Source organism: Ursus maritimus, unplaced genomic scaffold (assembly GCF_017311325.1).
Source record: "Ursus maritimus isolate PB19 unplaced genomic scaffold, ASM1731132v1 scaffold_24, whole genome shotgun sequence".
NCBI classification, from domain to species: Eukaryota; Metazoa; Chordata; class Mammalia; order Carnivora; family Ursidae; genus Ursus; species Ursus maritimus.
This window is the reverse complement of record NW_024424897.1, coordinates 35,341,630-35,358,715: the sequence shown is the minus strand read 5'-3', so window position 1 is coordinate 35,358,715 and position 17,086 is coordinate 35,341,630. Positions and strand designations below refer to the sequence as shown.

The following is a 17,086-nucleotide window of genomic DNA, read 5'->3' as shown; positions in this document are numbered from 1 at the left end:
TGAGACGCCCTCTGCCCCTCCCCCTTCCGCATGCTCACTCCCACTCTCCCTCTCTCAACTAAATCTTTTATATATATTATATATATATTACATAAAGGGGCTGGCTCAGTTGGTAGAGCATGTGACTCTTGATGTCAGGGTCATGAGTTCGAGTCCCATGCTGGATGTAGAGATTACTTTAAAAAAATAATAAAATAAAATACACAAAGCATTAAAAAAAATAAAAAGAGTAAAAATTCCAAGGTAAACAGAAAAGCTGGTGGAGCTAGAACAATTTTAGGAACTACAGTAAATATAAGACAAAACCAAAAATTTATAAGTGTACACAATATACTCAAGTATATGAATTACACAGAAAAGGAACATTCAGAAAACAAAGGGTCTCTTACAGATGAAAAACTGATTACCAAAAAAAACCCACAACAACTGGAAATCAGACAGACATGAAAAATCACAAAAAGATGGAAAACGCTAGAGAAGAAACACATAAGAGACACACTAATCCAGTTTAGTATCTAAAAGAGAGCAGAGTAAATGGAGGAAAGGAAATTATCAAAGACATATTAGAAGAGATTTCCCCAAACTGAAGGAAGCCAGTGTTAAGGCAAACAGGGCCCAGGAAGTCCTCAGCACAATGAATGAAGAAGGACCCATACCCAGATACCCCTTCAGGCAATTTCAGAAAACCAAAAGTAAAGATCCCAAACACTTCCAGAGAGGAACACAAGGCACCCACAAAGGAGTGAAACTCAGAGCAGCAACCTTCTCCTCACTAACACTCAGATAACAGCTAAGAGAGCATGCGGCAGGTTGAATGGCCCCCCAAAGAAGCTCACGTCCTAACCCCCAGAAGCTGTGCATGTGTTACCTGACATGGCGCTTTATAGATACATGTTAAGGGTCTGAGCTGGAATGGGCATCCTGAATTAGCCAGGTGGGCCCAATGTAGCCACAAGGTCCTTATAAGGGGAAGGTAGTAGGGTCAGAGTCAGGAAGAGAGAGGCTGGAGGGATGACACTGGTTTTGAAGGTGGAGCAGAGCCACGAGCCCAGGAATGCGCGCAGCTTATAGAAGCTGGAAATGCCAAGGAAACATGCTCCTCTAGAGCCTCCAAAAGGAGCAAAGCCCTGATGACGACCTGGTTTTAGGACTTATCACCTCCAGGACTGTAATGTAATAAATAAATGAATCGTGAGCTGTTTGAAGGCACCAAGCCGATCTCTTGCAGCAGCAGCAGCAAACTAGAACAGAGCAGCACTTTCCAACTCTGAGGGAAAGTCATTTGCAATCTAGAAATTTATACCCAATCAATTAAGAATGTATCAATGAAGAATGGAGGCACAGTATTTTTAAATCTACAAGAACTCAAATCGGTTGGCTCAGTCGGTTATGTATCTGCCTTCGGCTCAGGTCATGATCCCAGGGTCCTGGGATCGAGTCCCACATCGGGCTCCTTGCTTAGCAGGGAGCCTGCTTCTCTTTCTGCTTGTGCTCACACGCACACACTCTCTGACAAATAAATAAAATCTTAAAAAAAAAAAAGAGAGAGAGAACTCAAATAAATTTACTCCCCACACACTTTTGGGCAACAAACTGACAAAGTAAACTGAGATTAAAGAAGACAAAAGAGCCCAAAAATAGCTCCAAGAAGAGCAATGAAAAAAAAAAAAGAAAGAAAGAAAATGTCCCAGGAAACAACCAGTTCAAACTGGGAAAACACAGAAGCAGAGATGGCATGATTGAAAGTTTGGGGGGAAAAGACTGAGCTAAAACTGAGCTACGGGGTGGGGGTGGTGGGGGTAGGGATCAGAGACCTAAGGGAAAAATGATGTAACAGATTAATAGTCTGAATGTGAAGCAAACAAAAATACACCGTGGTTTGAAGCAGCCGATGCAGGTTTTTTGTTTTTGTTTTTTTAAGATTTATTTATTTATTTGAGAGAGAGAGTGCACACGCACATGAGTGGGGAGGGGGCAGAGGGAGAGGGAATGAGAGAGAATCTCAAGCGGACTCCACGCTGTGCACAGAGCCTGAGGCAGGGCTCGATCCCATGACCCTGAGATCATGACCCAAGCCAAAACCAAGAGTCAGAAGATCAACCGACCGCCAGCCGCCGCCCGATGAAGGGCTATTAAGAAAAGATCTACTGGAAACAGGAACTAGGAACTTAAACTACACTAAGAGCATTCTCCTTTGAGTAGCCTAGAAACCATGACTCTGAAAAAAAGTGTAAGTCTCCAGTTCTTCCCTGCCCTGCCATTACACCCTATTTACATGGTAATAACACTGTAAATGCACTTTACAGGTTTTCAACTCCCGGGGTCAACACACTGCACTGGGCTCCTGGTCCTGCAGCAGAAAGCAGACGGGATGACTGTCTCATACGTTTTCCTCAAAATTTCTGCTATCTCATCCCCTATTCCTCATTCACAATTTACGACCTTGGCTTCTACTTCGAAGAAAATAGAACTATCAAAAGAGAATGTTCAGACTCCTACCTATTGGTGTCTATTTATACACTACCTTCCCAGCTGTCAGAACAGTTAAATTGTCCATGCCACTGTCGAAGGCCACCCTTCTTGTGCACTAGTCCCAGGTCCACTTACCTACCAAGGACGCGCTACAGCACACGGATCATTCTTACCAACATACAATCACGCAGCTTACTTCTCGAGTCTCAAAATAATCAAAACACTTCTGACTCCACATCTTTTTCCATCTAATGTCCCATCTCTCTGCTCCCCTTTAAAGCCACATCTCTACAAAGAGTTGTCTACACTCACTACCTCAAATCCCTTTCTCCCATCCTCATGCAAAACCCATTCCTGTCAAGCCTGTATCCCACTCCACCAAAACTGCTCACCAAGGTCCCAGGTATGTTGCTAAATTAAGCGGCCAACTCTCAGCTTACTCAGCCTGTCAGTAGCACCCTCATCTGTCATAACAGTAAATGAACCAAGAAACAGATACGCGGGGCGCCCAGGGCACTCGGTCACGTAAGCATTTGCCTTTGCCTCAGGTCTTGATCTCAGGGTCCTGGGACGGAGTCCCATATTGGGCTGCTCGGTGGGGAGTCTGCTTCTCCCTCTCTGCTCTCCCTCACCCTCTCCCTCTCTCAGATAAATAAAATCTTTAAAAAAGAAAAAAAAGAAACAGATATAAACAAGCTATCTAAAATTACAGAAGTAAAACAGAAATAGACTGAGACTAAACGTAAGACAAAGGGCTAGTGCTGTCTTCCTGAATGCTTCGGTAGTACTTATTATATTCCTGTATGATATTAATAAAATGATTTAAACACAGGTTTTAAGACACGAATAACAGTAATAAAGGAGAGTAGTATCTTCTGCAGTGGTTAGCTTCTCAAGCCTGAGCATAAAGCAGAAATCAAGTTCTCACAAAACCGGAAAATCCCTGAAACTGCCCATCAGGTTCAGCGCTGCACTGTCTCTCCGCAAGCGGGACCCAGACAGTTCCTCGCCGCAAGCTCCGGAGCACACAGCTGGTTCAGCCGGTGAACACTGCTGTCGATGATCACATTCAGGGGCCGTGCTGTAAGTTTAAACACCAGAGCCCGTCGGTCCCACGAGATGCTCACTGGAGAGGCAACTACAGACCCCGCCCGCCACCTCACGCCGGCTCCCCCGGGGCGCTGGCTCACTCAACACAATGGCAGGCAGAATTTCCGCACTACTTCGCGTTTTGGCCAGGCACCTATAGCTAGAGTGGGTTAATTAAATGTTCATATAACGAGGCTCCAACAGACAAGGAAGCGCACAGCGTCCCCGCGAATACAACAGGTCAAGTGATCCTATTCGGGAACCACTACTCTTACTGGCTACTCCAAGTCGAGGTTGCTTCTTGCTTCTGCGGCCAAAGACAAGCCTATTCCTAAGAAACCCAAACCGACCGAACGAACTTTCTGACTAGACTGGTGTCAGTTGTTTTCATGCTTCCACAGCTCGGCGACCGAGGGCTCATCTCTTCAAGGCCGGTGGAATTGCTGCATACCAACCTCTCCTCCTGGTCCTACCGACTTAGTTACTTTGGAAAAGCACCTGCTCTGTGACCCCATTTTACTCTCTACATAACATAAATGCCTGATTAACCAGGTTGGACAAATTAAGTAATAAGTAGCTCAAAAGGGACGAAAAGTCTTCCTACACAAAACTCATTCTCCAATAAATAGACAAAACGTAGCATACATTTCACTGCTAAATCAACAGGTATTATGTAAATATCAAACAGAAAGTTATCAAGAAATGATTGCCTTCATTTCCCACCTACAGTTTAGGAAAAATAAGAGATCAATAATGCTCTGAGGTAGCAGGAGAGTAGGAAAACAGTCACAGATGAGAATTTCAATTGTTGCAATTCTTCTAAGGACCAATTTGGCAATATGTTCCAAAAGTCTTAAAAAAAAAAAAAAAAAGCACAATCCCTTTGTCCCAGCAATGCATTTCCAGGGAACACAGATCCGTGCTGTCCAATACAGTATCCACTGGCCATATGTGGCTACTGAGCAGCCAAAATGTGGTTAGTCCAAATTGAGATGAGCTGTAAACACAGGATATACTCTGGACTTCAAAGATTTAACATGAAAAAAAGATACATAATGTACCTCACTAATATTTGTACATCGACTACATGTTAAAGTATTTTTGATACATGGGGTTAAATAAAATAGAAAATACAAGTTAATTTTACGTGTTTTCCTAGACTTTTTCTTAATGTAGTTAATATAAAATTTTGAATTACATATGTGGCTTACATTATATTTCTATCAAAGGGCTACTTTTAGACAAATTGCACAAATATATATGTACAAGGATGTTTATCAAAGCATGCTTTATAGAAGTGAAAAGCTACAATAAACCTAAGCATCCATCAACACAGATTGGTTAAATAAACTGTAGTAAATCTATAAAATGGAATATTCTGTAGCCGCTGAAAATGCTGATGTACATCTAAATATACGGACATGAAACGATATATTAAATAGAAAAAATAAGCTTAAAAATAGTACATATTTGATTCCATTTTTTTTTCCCAAAAGGAGCGCGCGCGCGTGTATGCGCGTGCGTGCCCGTGTGTGTGTGTGTGTGTGTGTGTAAGCACAGAAAAAGATCTGAAAGGTTATTCATCAAAATGACAACTGTGGTTACCTCTGGGCAGTAGGACTGCAGATAATCCTTATTTTCTTCTTTATGCTTTTATGTATTTTCTGAATTTCTGAAGTAAGCATGATATAATTTTATAATTAAAATAGTAAAGACATTTTAAAAAATGAGACATCAGCTAAAACAAAAAGATCAATCTTAAATCACTTTTGCTAGATGAAGTCTACAGTAACAAGGGTCCTTAATCCTACACAACGCTACACTAGGAGAAGCTTGCAAATACCTCTGTCCCAAGCTCCACTTAAACTTATCCCAAGTAATTAAGAATGTTCCAGGGTTTTACATATCATCTGTGAAAACTCTGCCATGAACCCATAAGTTATTAAATGAGAGAACACAGAAATAGATGTTCATGCATTTGTCACCTAAGGCAGCTAAGTAATTTAAAAAGGGGAGAATTTCACTGATAATACTAGTTGTCTAAGGGATAGGGAACTGGTGGCCATTCCTGAGCAGCACAAGGGGAGGAAACAAAATTTTTCTATATAAGAGTTTGGTATCTTTTGAATTTTGAGCCCTGTGAATCTACTGCCTACTTTAAAAATAAATAAAATTTTAAAAACAAAACAGAAACATTAGCTATAAAAACTCCATGATTGCCCATGACTTACTCAAAATTTAAAAAGTTATTCTTAAGGGGCAACTGGGTGACTCAGTCACTTAAGTGTCCAACTCTTGATTTAGGCTCAGGTCTTGATCTCAGGGTCATGAGACTGAGCCGCAAGCTGGGCTCCACGCTCAGTGCGGGGTCTGCTTGAGATTCTCTCTCTCTCTCTCTCTCTCTGACCCTCCCCTGCTCACACAATAAATAAATAAATAAATAAATACTCAAAAAAAGAAAAACGAAGTTATTCTTAAGGTGTCTACTCGTGCTGAGATCAAATTAGCATTAAAAACTGTAGTCTATTCAAGTCAAAATAGTTGAAGGGCTGGCGGAAGGGCCACAGAGTGAGGAGAGGGTGAATGTAAGCTAGAAGTGGGAAGATGGGAGGGAGCAAATACAATGCAATTTATTAATAGTGGAATTTGTTTTTATACTTGTAGGCAAGTAAAGAATCTCAACACTTCCTCTATATTTATATTACATTATACTCTGTTCTTGGATTCTTTTGCTTATGGGAAATAGCAAAATGTCAACCATTGTTTCTATTAAAGGTCTTTAATGATATTGCATTTTAGACCTGTAATGAAACATGGTGCTCACTGCAGTTTGTAATGCATCTCATTAAATACATTAATAACATGCATTTCACTAAAAGGTCAACTTATTATGGCTGAAGTTTGGCTTTCCTTTAATCACTTCATTTAAAGCTATAGAGCAAACTCTGAAAAAGATAGTAGAAAGGGCCTGTTAGAAATGCTCTCTCAATTCTCCCACCCATTAAAATCAGTTACGCTTATTAAGAAGTCACTGCTAATGTTTTTACGTGAAATAACGGTATTATGATTTTTTTTCTTTTTTAAAGATTTATTTATCTTAGAGAACGTGTGCACACAAGCGTGGGGAGGGGCAGGGGAAAAGGGAGAGGATCCCAAGTAGACTCCCCACCGAGCAGGGAGCCCGAGACCCTGAGATCAGGACCTGAACCGAAATCAAGAGTCAGACTCTTAACCCATTGAGCCTGGTATTGTGATTTTTTTAAAAACCCTTTTATTAGAGGGGCGCCTGGGTGGCTCAGTAGTTAAGCGTCTGCCTTCGGCTCAGGGCGTGATCCCGGCGTTCTGGGATCGAGCCCCACATCAGGCTCCTCCGCTGGGGGCCTGCTTGTTCCTCTCCCACTCCCCCTGCTTGTGTTCCCTCTCTCGCTGGCTGTCTCTCTCTCTGTCAAACAAATAAATAAAATCTTAAAAAAAAAAAACCTCTTAGAGATACATGCTGATTTACTGATAAAATGATAGAATGTCTGCTATTTGCTTCACACTAATCCAGAAGTAAAGGGAGAGCTAGTATAAATACAGATGAAGTAAGACTGGCCAGGAGTTGATGGTGCTTAGCTGGTAAAGGTATGTGGGTTCACTGTACAATTCTCCATGCTTTTATATAAGTTTGATATATTCCATAATGACAATTTTTTAATAACTCATGCTCAGGTTTCCTTAAGTAACTTGTCTTCTTCCTTATACACCGCTGCCACCAACATAAAAGACCTGCCTCCTAATCTTGTAGAACTTTTAAAAAAGAAAAACAGAAAGGAAAAGGTGACCTCTTTAGAGAAATGTTTTTGGCAGAGAAAATCCCTGAATTTTGCTAAGGTTACTTTATGACTTACTACGTATGCAACTACTAAAATATCAAAAAATGTCTCTGAAACTACTTAACACTTCAAGAGTTATAATTACCAACACGTAACGCCACGGTGATTGGGGACTAAGTGCATGTGTGCTGGGGAAGGAAGGAGATACTTACGTGGCTTGCGGCAGAGCTTAGGGTGCTGACGTTAGAATGGCACGCTGCTCATCCGTTTACTGTGGTTAAAAACTCTGCTGCTTCAGAGGCTACTTTAGGACAATGAGAGTAAACAGCAGTGACAAGGAGAGAATATATCAAGAAAACGCAACCTGAGAACAGGATCCCACATGCGATGAAACTGACGTTGAGAGGATAAAAGGAGTACGAAATGAGAAGAAACCAGAAAGGCAGGAGAACCCAAACAGCTTTCATAGTGTCACCAAAGCCAAAGCCAAAGCCAAACATTTCAAGGAAAGGTTGAATGCTTCAAGGAGGTAGCAGCTGGCTCTGGTGGCAAGGAAATCTCTGGGCATCTTTTCATAGTTAGGAGACAAAAGCTGAATTAAAAAAGCATTAAAGAAGAATGTAACCTTACACGTTCCAGAACAAATGCTTAATTTAAGTTATATAGGAAATTTGAATACTAATAAAAAATCAAAAAACACTGAAGACAGTGGGGATGATGGTCATGACACTGATGGCCATGATTCACATGGCTGACCATTACCAATGCCTCTTTCAGCAGAAAAATACCCACACCTAACATCTGTGGGGCGCTGTGTGCCAGACCCTGTGCTAATGCTTTATACCGATCATGCCCTTCAATCCTCACAACCATCCCATCGACCCCTTGCTGTGAAGTTAAGTAACCTGCCCAAGGTCAATAGGCAAATCCACCACTGAGATGGAATCTGAAGCCAGGCGGTCTAACTTTAACTCTAAGACCCAAGGAACTGACAAGAGATTTAATTAAAGACAGTAAGTTCCAGTGCCACTTCTGGGGTCAGTACAAATTCAGCCTAGGGTCCACACCAGCCATACTGTGCTATAGCACAGCATAAATGGTACATCCAGAGTAATGCAGCTCAGTTTTTCTAGAACTGTTTACCAACACAGGGAGGGATACAACATATTATGTCATACTGTTGTAAGACTGGAAACAAACAAAAAATAGCCACCCTGGGCGCCTGGCTGGTTCAGTCGGTAGAGCATGCAACTCTTGATCTTGGGGTTATGAGTTCCGAGCCCCTTGTTGGGTGCAGAGATGACTTAAAAATAAAACCTTAGGGGCGCCTGGATGGCACAGTTGGTTGAGTGTCCGACCCTTGGTTTCCGCTCAGGTCATGATCTCAGGGTCGTGAGTTGGGCTTTGTGCTCAGTGCAGAGTCCGTTGGGACCCTCTCTCCCTCTGCCCCGCCATCCCATGCTCTCTCTCTCAAAATAAATAAATAAATAAGTCTTTAAAGAGAAGTCTTAAAAAAAAATTAGCCACCCTTAAGATGTGCACAAATGCTACTTAACAGAATATTCTCCACTCTCCCATCTTAGAATATGTGACGCTAAACAAACATGCCTTTCTTCTCCCTCCTCCACTGCAACCCATCCTGTCACACTGTAACAGACATCTGTCGCATCACCTGGAGTTTACCAATGAGACAAAGAGGGAATTGGTTAAGAACAAAGAAAAGATTAAGAAGAGCAGAACAGTTGCAAATAAAACTAAGTAATATTACAGTAGCTAAGGAAACTACGCTGTACTCAAGAACAGGAATGTGTTGACCTTAAAATAACAATATTTTAAGATGAATTAAAAAAAAAAAAAAAAAACCAGGAAAGGATCAAGCAAGAATAAATAACAAAATGGGAAGGTCTCCTCATGAAACACTTCAGACATTTAACCTAGAGCAGTCTAGGCCTCACTCCAAAGCATACCACCAAGAATTAGGGTACCAGGGCACTAAAAATAGCAGGGAAATGGGGCACCTGGCTCACTCAGTCGGTAGAGCATGCAATTCCTTTTTTTTTTTTTTAAAGATTTTATTTATTTATTCGACAGAGAGAGAGACAGCCAGCGAGAGAGGGAACACAAGCAGGGGGAGTGGGAGAGGAAGAAGCAGGCTCATAGCGGAGGAGCCTGATGTGGGGCTCGATCCCAGAACGCCGGGATCACGCCCTGAGCCGAAGGCAGACGCTCAACCGCTGTGCCACCCAGGCGCCCCAGAGCATGCAATTCTTGATCTTGGCGTCGTGGGTTCGAGCCCTATGTTGGGCAAAGAGTTTACTTGGAAAAAAAAAAAAAAAGAAAGAAAAAGAAAACAGCAGGTAAGTGCTCCAAAAATCTCAAAAATTTTGAAAACTGCCTATCATTTATTTAAGGGAAGAAAGGGGGGAAAGCTGGCGGAGGAGATAGTACAGACCTGCCCTCACAGTGTCTGCAGGGCTCCTGACTTCAAGTACAGCAGAACGTGAAACCTACAGGCTGCACCCCAGGAAGCAACTCCACATTAAAGCAGGTATTCCGGGGGCGCCTGGGTGGCACAGCGGTTGGGTGTCTGCCTTTGGCTCAGGGCGTGATCCCGGCATTATGGGATCGAGCCCCACATCAGGCTCCTCCGCTGGGAGCCTGTTTCTTCCTCTCCCACTCCCCCTGCTTGTGTTCCCTCTCTCACTGGCTGTCTCTATCTCTGTCGAATAAATAAATAAAATCTTAAAAAAAAAAAAATGAAAACTATAAAATAATGAAACAAAAGAAGATCCTTTAAAAAACAAACAAACAAACAAAAAAAAAACAGGTATTCCGGGGGCCCCTGGCTGGCTGCGTCCATAGGGCACGTGACTCTTGATTTCCGGACTGTGAGTTTGAGCCCCACGTGTGGCACAGAGTTCATGTTAAAACAAAACAAAACAAAACAAAACAAAACAAAACAAAACAAAACAAAACAGGTATTTTCCACAAGAAAGGTTTGCAGAATTGCCTACCCTAGAAATCCTACATATTGACTTTGAAGGATAAGGTGATTCTACCCGGAGGCAGATGTCCTCCTCAGGTCCTTACAACTCTAACGCCGTAATACTATAAAAACAAGTTCTGGGACGCTTGGGTGGCTCAGTCAGTTAAGAGTCTGCCTTTGCATTAAAAAAAAAACAAAAAAACAAAAAACCCCACGTATTGCACGGTGCACTGGGTGTTATACACAACTAATGAATCATCGAGCCTTACATCGGAAACCAGGGATGTACTGTATGGTGATTAACATAATATAAAAAAAAAAAAAAAAAGCGTCTGCCTTTGGCTCAGGTCATGATTCCAGAGTTCTGGGATCGAGCCCTGCATCAGGCTCCTTGCTCAGCAGAGAATCTGCTTTGCCCTCTGCCTCTGCACTACCCCCCACCCCTGCTTGTGCTCTCTCTCACATAAATAAATAAAATCTTTTTTTTTTAATATTTTATTTGACAGACACAGAGACAGCGAGAGAGGGAACACAAGCAGGGGGACTGGGAGAGGGAAAAGCAGCCTTCCCACTAAGCAGGGAGTCCGAAGCGGGGCTCGATCCCAGAACCCTGGGATCATGACCTGAAGCCGAAGGCAGACACTCAACGACTGAGCCACCCAGGTGCCCCAAATAAATAAAATCTTTAAAACAAAAAAACAAAAAAGTTTTAAAGAAGAAATGAAAACACTTAGGTCTCAGCATGGAAATAAGGGATAGCGATTCCAACCACAGTGCACTAAGCCCAAATCTCACTCTGCCCCCTTCCTTTGGTGCCCTTGGGCACACAGCACACAGCCCGTATGGCGCAAGGCAGTGCAGAAGGAAGACTTCTCAACAGTAAAGGCAGGAAAGGTGGAGTCTGGTTTGCCGTCATGAGCAAGCTCTATAACCTTGGGCAACTCATTCTCTCTGGGCCCTGGTTTTCTCATCTGTAAAATGAGGGGACTGCAAACCAAGTAATTTCTAAATTCCTCTTCTACAATTCTTGGGCTTTATAGCTCGGCAATTCTCTCCCAAAACTTTTTCCTCCCTCTGCAGTCATCACCTTGGCTCACTCTATGCAACCCGAAGAGAGATATAAATAAGACTGTCTTAGCATGTTTTGTAGAAACCTCCCAACAAGGAAAAGCACCTTGTAAGCACGATACTACCAAAATGAACAGGGATTGGCCACTCATTCTCTCTTTTGTTCTATATCAGCGGGTTTGCAAATAGAGTTCTGAGTTACTTAAAAAAGTAACTCAGAAAGGCAAGGGAAGGGGGAAGAAGTAAAGGCAGTAAGACAAAAGTGTAACAGAGGCACCGGGTGGTTCAGTCAGTTGAGCGTCTGACTCTTGATTTCAGCTTAGGTCACGATCTCAGGGTCCTGGGATCAGGCCCCGCACTGGGCTCCATGTGCAGCAGGACGTCCGCTTGCCCCTATCCCTCTGCTCCCTTCCACCCCCCCCACTCTCTCAAATAAATACATAAAGAAAATCTTTAAAAAAAAAAGAAAAAGAAAAAGAAAAAAAAGAGGAGCGCCTGGGTGGTTCAGATGGTTAAGCGTCTGCCTTCGGCTCAGGTCATGATCTTCAAGTCCTAGGATTGAGCCCCATGTTGGGCACCCAGCTCAGCAGGGAGTCTGCTTCTCCCTCTCTCTCTGCCTCTCCCCCTGCTTATGCTCTGCCTCTCTCTCTCTCTCTCTCAAGTGAATGAATAAAATCTTTAAAAAAAAAAAAAAAGAAAAGAAAGAAAAGTGGAATAGACATGACTCAAGTACCCAATCCATTTCAATCCAAGTTGTCTTCATTTTGTAAGTTATATTGCTGTTCTTTTAAAAAAAAAAAAAAAAAAAAAGGTAAAAACCATTCTGTACCATATTGTCACTAAAACCAAATCTTCTCTTCTTCAACTCTATGGTGCTAAAAACACAATTTCAGTGTGTCCCAATGTACCCCAGTGGTTCTAAGTATCCCCAGATGGCATAAGTATTCTTACTATTTTTTAGGGCGCTGGCAAATTCTGGGCCACCTTTGTCCTTGAAAATAGGGAAAACATCTGGTTGAGGAAGCTGATTGGTGGTCAACAGAGCTTTTTGTAGCTTGATCCTTCCTTCCAAGAGCTGGTCCCACAGTGCTGAGAAAGACAAAGGAATTTCATTCCTCAGTTACAAAATCTTCCTGGGTTGGGGGATGGGGGGGGTGCAGGGATAGGAAATCACACCAGTCTCTACGAAGCACAGCTTTATCAGAGCTTCTTGCCATGACAGTACTCGCCATTATAAGAAATAAATTCAGTATCTTGGAAGCAAATATCTGCTAGACGAGAGAGGGAAAGCTAAAGCCCAAAGAGAAGAGAAAACTGTTTTCTCTTCAATATCCCACAGCTGCCAAAGGCCTAGAACAGAACCAGCTAAGCATCCCAGTGTAGAAATGACTGGCTAAGCAGAGAAGACTGGGACTTCAGGCCTCTAGGTAGGTGAGGCATATCACAAATTAACTGGAAGGACACAGGAGCGAGGGAACAGCCAGAACAAACAAACAGGAGAGAAAATGCAGACACTCTGAAAATAGCAAAACCATGGACAAACCTATCTGGTTCTTCACAGCTCTTCCTTTCTCCACTTCCTCGGAAACTTTGGCACTGGAAAAGGTCATCACTACACCGTCGTCTCCACTATTCCTGTCTTCAGCCCTATCTTCCTCACTCTCACCCGAGGAGTCTTCCTCCCCATCCCCTTCTTCCATGCCACTCTCCTCCTCTTCATCTTCCTCTTCCTCACTGCTACCAAGGTCATCCATCCCCTCGGTGAATTTTTCAAAGTCACGGATGCTCTGGACACTAAAACCCGGTGTTTTCCCAGGGCGGCCTCGGCCCCGCTTCTTCCAGGCTGGACTACCGTCCCCGTCATTATCATACTCCTCTTCCTCAGCAGCACTCAGGGCATCCTCGTCGGATCCCTCCAGACCCAGCCCCTCTGAATCTCCATCTCCAGACTCTTCCTCATCAGATATCTCCTTGTCTAAACAAGAGACGAAAGAAGGAAAAAAGATGGATGTTACCTGGAGACAAACACTAGGCCAGATCTTTCATTTCAAATAAAGGACTACAGCATCCATCAAAAAAATAAAATGTATTATTGTACTCAATTCAATTCAAATATGTATTGTACATCTACTATGTCTAAAATGCTAAAGGGAGAAGCAAAGATGAACAAAACATGGGTCTTACCCTACGAAAGGTTCTAATGGGAAAAACTGACCCTTCGAAACTGTACCAAAGACAAGACTTGACAAAGTTTCGATAACCCAGAGAAGGTAGAAATTTTAGGTGTGGGACAAGTAGATTTAAACAAGGCTTTTTAAGAAAGAGGTAGCCTTTGGTCTGGACCTTGAAGAATAGTAAGATTTCAAATAAGGGAATTAACACTTTTCCCAAACCTACATCTGAAAAAATATAATTTATCGTTAACCATCCCAAGTGTACAATCTCTATGACACCAGTGTACCCTATTTATTAAATACGTATTAAGTACCTATTATGAGCCAGGTGTAGATAAAAGCTAAGAAATGACAAGCAGAATGTAATACCTGTGGGGAGGGGTTCATAGCCTGGTGGGAGTGGTAGATATGCTTGCCAACATTCATATCATTATTGTCATTATAGTGTCATTAGTACACGGTGTATGCAAACGGATCCATCTAACTCTCCTGAAAGGGTGGGGAATTGGCTTCATCTTAAGGAGACATTATAATTTTATTGATTAAACATACGTAACAGCTTATGTGGTAGGTCTTCAGCACTTCTTTAAAGAACTATATATAAACTCAAGACATGGAGAGGACTGTCAAAATATAAACACAAAAACTAAGTGCAAAAATAGCAAAAATTAATCATTTAAGTTCTTTAAATGTGCGCCATTTCTCAGATTAAGGTCTATTCATAGAGTAGCAGTTAAGAATATAGATCTTGGAGTCAGACTGCCTTATCTGAATCCTGGCTCTTCTGCTTACTAGCTGTATGACCTTGAGCAAGTTACATAACCAATCTGTCCCTCAATTTCCTTCCCTGTAAAATGGGGATAAATACTATCAACTTCATAAACTACTGGGAATATCAAATGAAATGATACATGTAAGGATAACAGTAACATCTTTTGAAGACTTGCTGTGTTCCGGTTTCTTAGCACTTAAAGAACTTACCACAATGCCTGACATATGGTAAAAGCCCAATAAATATTTGTCTCACGACTGGTCCTTTTATCACTCTCTAGGCAAAGAATGTGAAATGAGCTTATCAGGTGCCCCCAGAACTTTATCAAAGGCCAAATCATGGGTATCATGACCTGAATGATAGTTTCTTTTATAGTATCTGTGGATTCTCAAAATGACACCTCTCTAAAGGAAAAAAAAGATGGCATCCACTCAGTAATCACCATATCCAGCCCCTCCTTTTTTCCACTGAGAAACTTATAATGTTTTAAACCTATAAGCTCATGTCCTCACATTCTCCGAAGGCTCTTGAAGGGGAGAGGGAAGAATTATGCTATATTTACAATGGCAAAAAATGAGCTTCACAAATTACAATTATCCAGTGAGCCAACGCAAGACTTGAAAAACCAAAGGAAGGGGCGCCTGGGTGGCGCAGTCATTAAGCGTCTGCCTTTGGCTCATGGTGTGATCCCAGCGTTCTGGGATCGAGCCCCACATCAGGCTCCTCCGCTGGAAGCCTGCTTCTTCCTCTCCCACTCCCCCTGCTTGTGTTCCCTCTCTCGCTGGCTGTTTCTCTGTCAAATTAATAAACAAAATCTTAAAAAAAAAAAAAAAGAAAAGAAAAACCAAAGGAAAAGGGTCAAAATCCATGAGTAGCCTGTTCATTAGATGTCATTCTTTTTCAACCTATAGCCCTGTCCAATACCCAATATGCACTGCCTTTTCTCTCCATTTTAGGGTGAACCATTAGGCTAAACATAAGAATTATAGAAACTTAATGGCTCTGCGCTTTAGATTGCTTACGAACTGAAATTAAGTACCTCTTAAGATCCTTTCTAATGCCCAAATCATAGTCTCTCCTAAGACAATAAGTGGGGGCACACACAGACTAGTCTTGCAGTGACAATCAAAAAAAAACAAAACCAAACAAAACAAAACAAAAAACAAACCAAAACCCACAAAAAAACACAACTTTAACCTCAAAAAAGTAGGGAAGAAAGAGAAAGTACCATGCAAATGTCTACTCACCAGATGAACCTGGCAGAGTCTGCTCCCAATGGTCCTCCTTCCAAGCTTTTCTAGAGGTGGCCTTGCCAGAGTACCTTTTGTCTGTGTCCAAGAGGGAGGCTGATGCCAGTTTCCTAATGTTACCCACCACCAGGAAATCACCTTCTCCTTCATCAAACCTGTCAATCACTCTGGCAGCAGTGGCTGTAGGGGAGGGGTGGGAAAATAATCAGAATCTCCAGGTTAGAAGGAACTTTAATGGTAACCCTATCCAACCCTTTTAACTCACACTCTACAAAATCCCAGCTTCCAGGAACAGGAAACTCATTACCTTTCAAGACAGACCACAACCTTACTGGTGTTCCTGAACAGAAAGCTGACCTCTGCACTGACTAGAAGAACATATTTCTATGCCTTGGATCATAAAAACGCGTCTAATTCCTCTTCCATTTGTGACAGTCGCTCAAATATTTTAAGTCAGCCATCTATCCTCACTCCACCCCATCCCTAAGGGAGTTTGCTTATCCTGGCTCAACAGCCCCAGCTCCTTCAACCAATATTCCTCAGACACGGTCCAGCACTCACATTTATCCTTCCTTATTCTTCCTTCCTCACACTTCTCTGATTCCAGCCTAAAGCAGGATTACTCCCGACGAGACCTTGAACACCAACTTACAGAGCACCAGTCTCATTCGTCAGCCCCTGAGCAAGTGTCTTGAGACCTAAGGAGGCTTTAACAGCACCACGGAATCCCACTTCTCCTTCAATCTCCAAGTTAAGTTCTCAGGGACAGGACGACTGAAAAAACGGCTGAGACTTCCTTCTCATTTCTAACTCAATACCAGCAAAGGCATCCTGAAAGATAACTTCCAGCCAACTACCAGACCGTGGGTTCCCTGCAACAGACCTCGAAGCCCGAGTCGCCGGGATGCTCCGCCCACCCAAGCACCAAGTCTAGCCTGCGGGTCAGAAAGAAGCAGAAGCCCTCCTCCCAAGCCCGGGGCCACCCTCCCGGGAGGCTATTTTCCTCTGCGCCACGGCGAGCCGAGAAGGGCAGGCGGAGAGGCCTGGCTGCCGGCCCCGCTCGCGCCGCCCGGGTCTGCCCTGGGCCGGACCCACCGCTCCGCACGTGGCCTTTTCCCAGTCAGGCCTCACCCTCCTCTGGGTCGGCCTCAGGATCGGCCTCGCGCGGGCGCGGGTTCAACAACTGTTCCAGCTGCAGCGCCAGCGGCCCCGCCATCGTCACCAGGTCTCGCTCCGCGCCGCGCTCGTCAGTGTGCAGCCCCGGCCGGGTCGCTCTCTCCCCGCCGGGCCCTGTCGCCGGGAGACTACCGCCAGAACAGCCAGGGACCGCGCAGAACCCAGCTCTCGCTCCAGCAGGCCACTTCCGGGAGGGGGCGGGGCCTGCGTGTCACTACGGGCGTTGCTAGGGAGAAGGCGGAAGGCTGTAGGGATTGTCTGGGTCCCGGCGCGCGTGCGCGTGC

At 43.4% G+C, this 17,086-nt stretch overlaps 1 protein-coding gene across 2 annotated transcripts in view; it reads right to left on the bottom strand.

Moving 5' to 3' along the window:
- AATF (apoptosis antagonizing transcription factor) overlaps positions 1-16,995 on the bottom strand; it is a 102,600-nt gene extending 85,605 nt beyond the window's left edge. Inside the window, exons 1-4 of one of the 2 annotated variants that reach the window (XM_008695590.2) lie at positions 16,758-16,995; positions 15,624-15,806; positions 12,974-13,405; positions 12,382-12,519 (exon numbers count right to left, since the gene is read on the bottom strand). In XM_008695590.2, the coding sequence (XP_008693812.2) occupies positions 12,382-12,519; positions 12,974-13,405; positions 15,624-15,806; positions 16,758-16,842 (838 nt within the window). In that variant the 5' untranslated portion in view covers positions 16,843-16,995. The remainder of the gene's footprint in view (positions 1-12,381; positions 12,520-12,973; positions 13,406-15,623; positions 15,807-16,757) is intronic. The other variant, XM_040640951.1, reaches the window with a different exon arrangement.
- Positions 16,996-17,086: the final 91 nt, after the last annotated feature.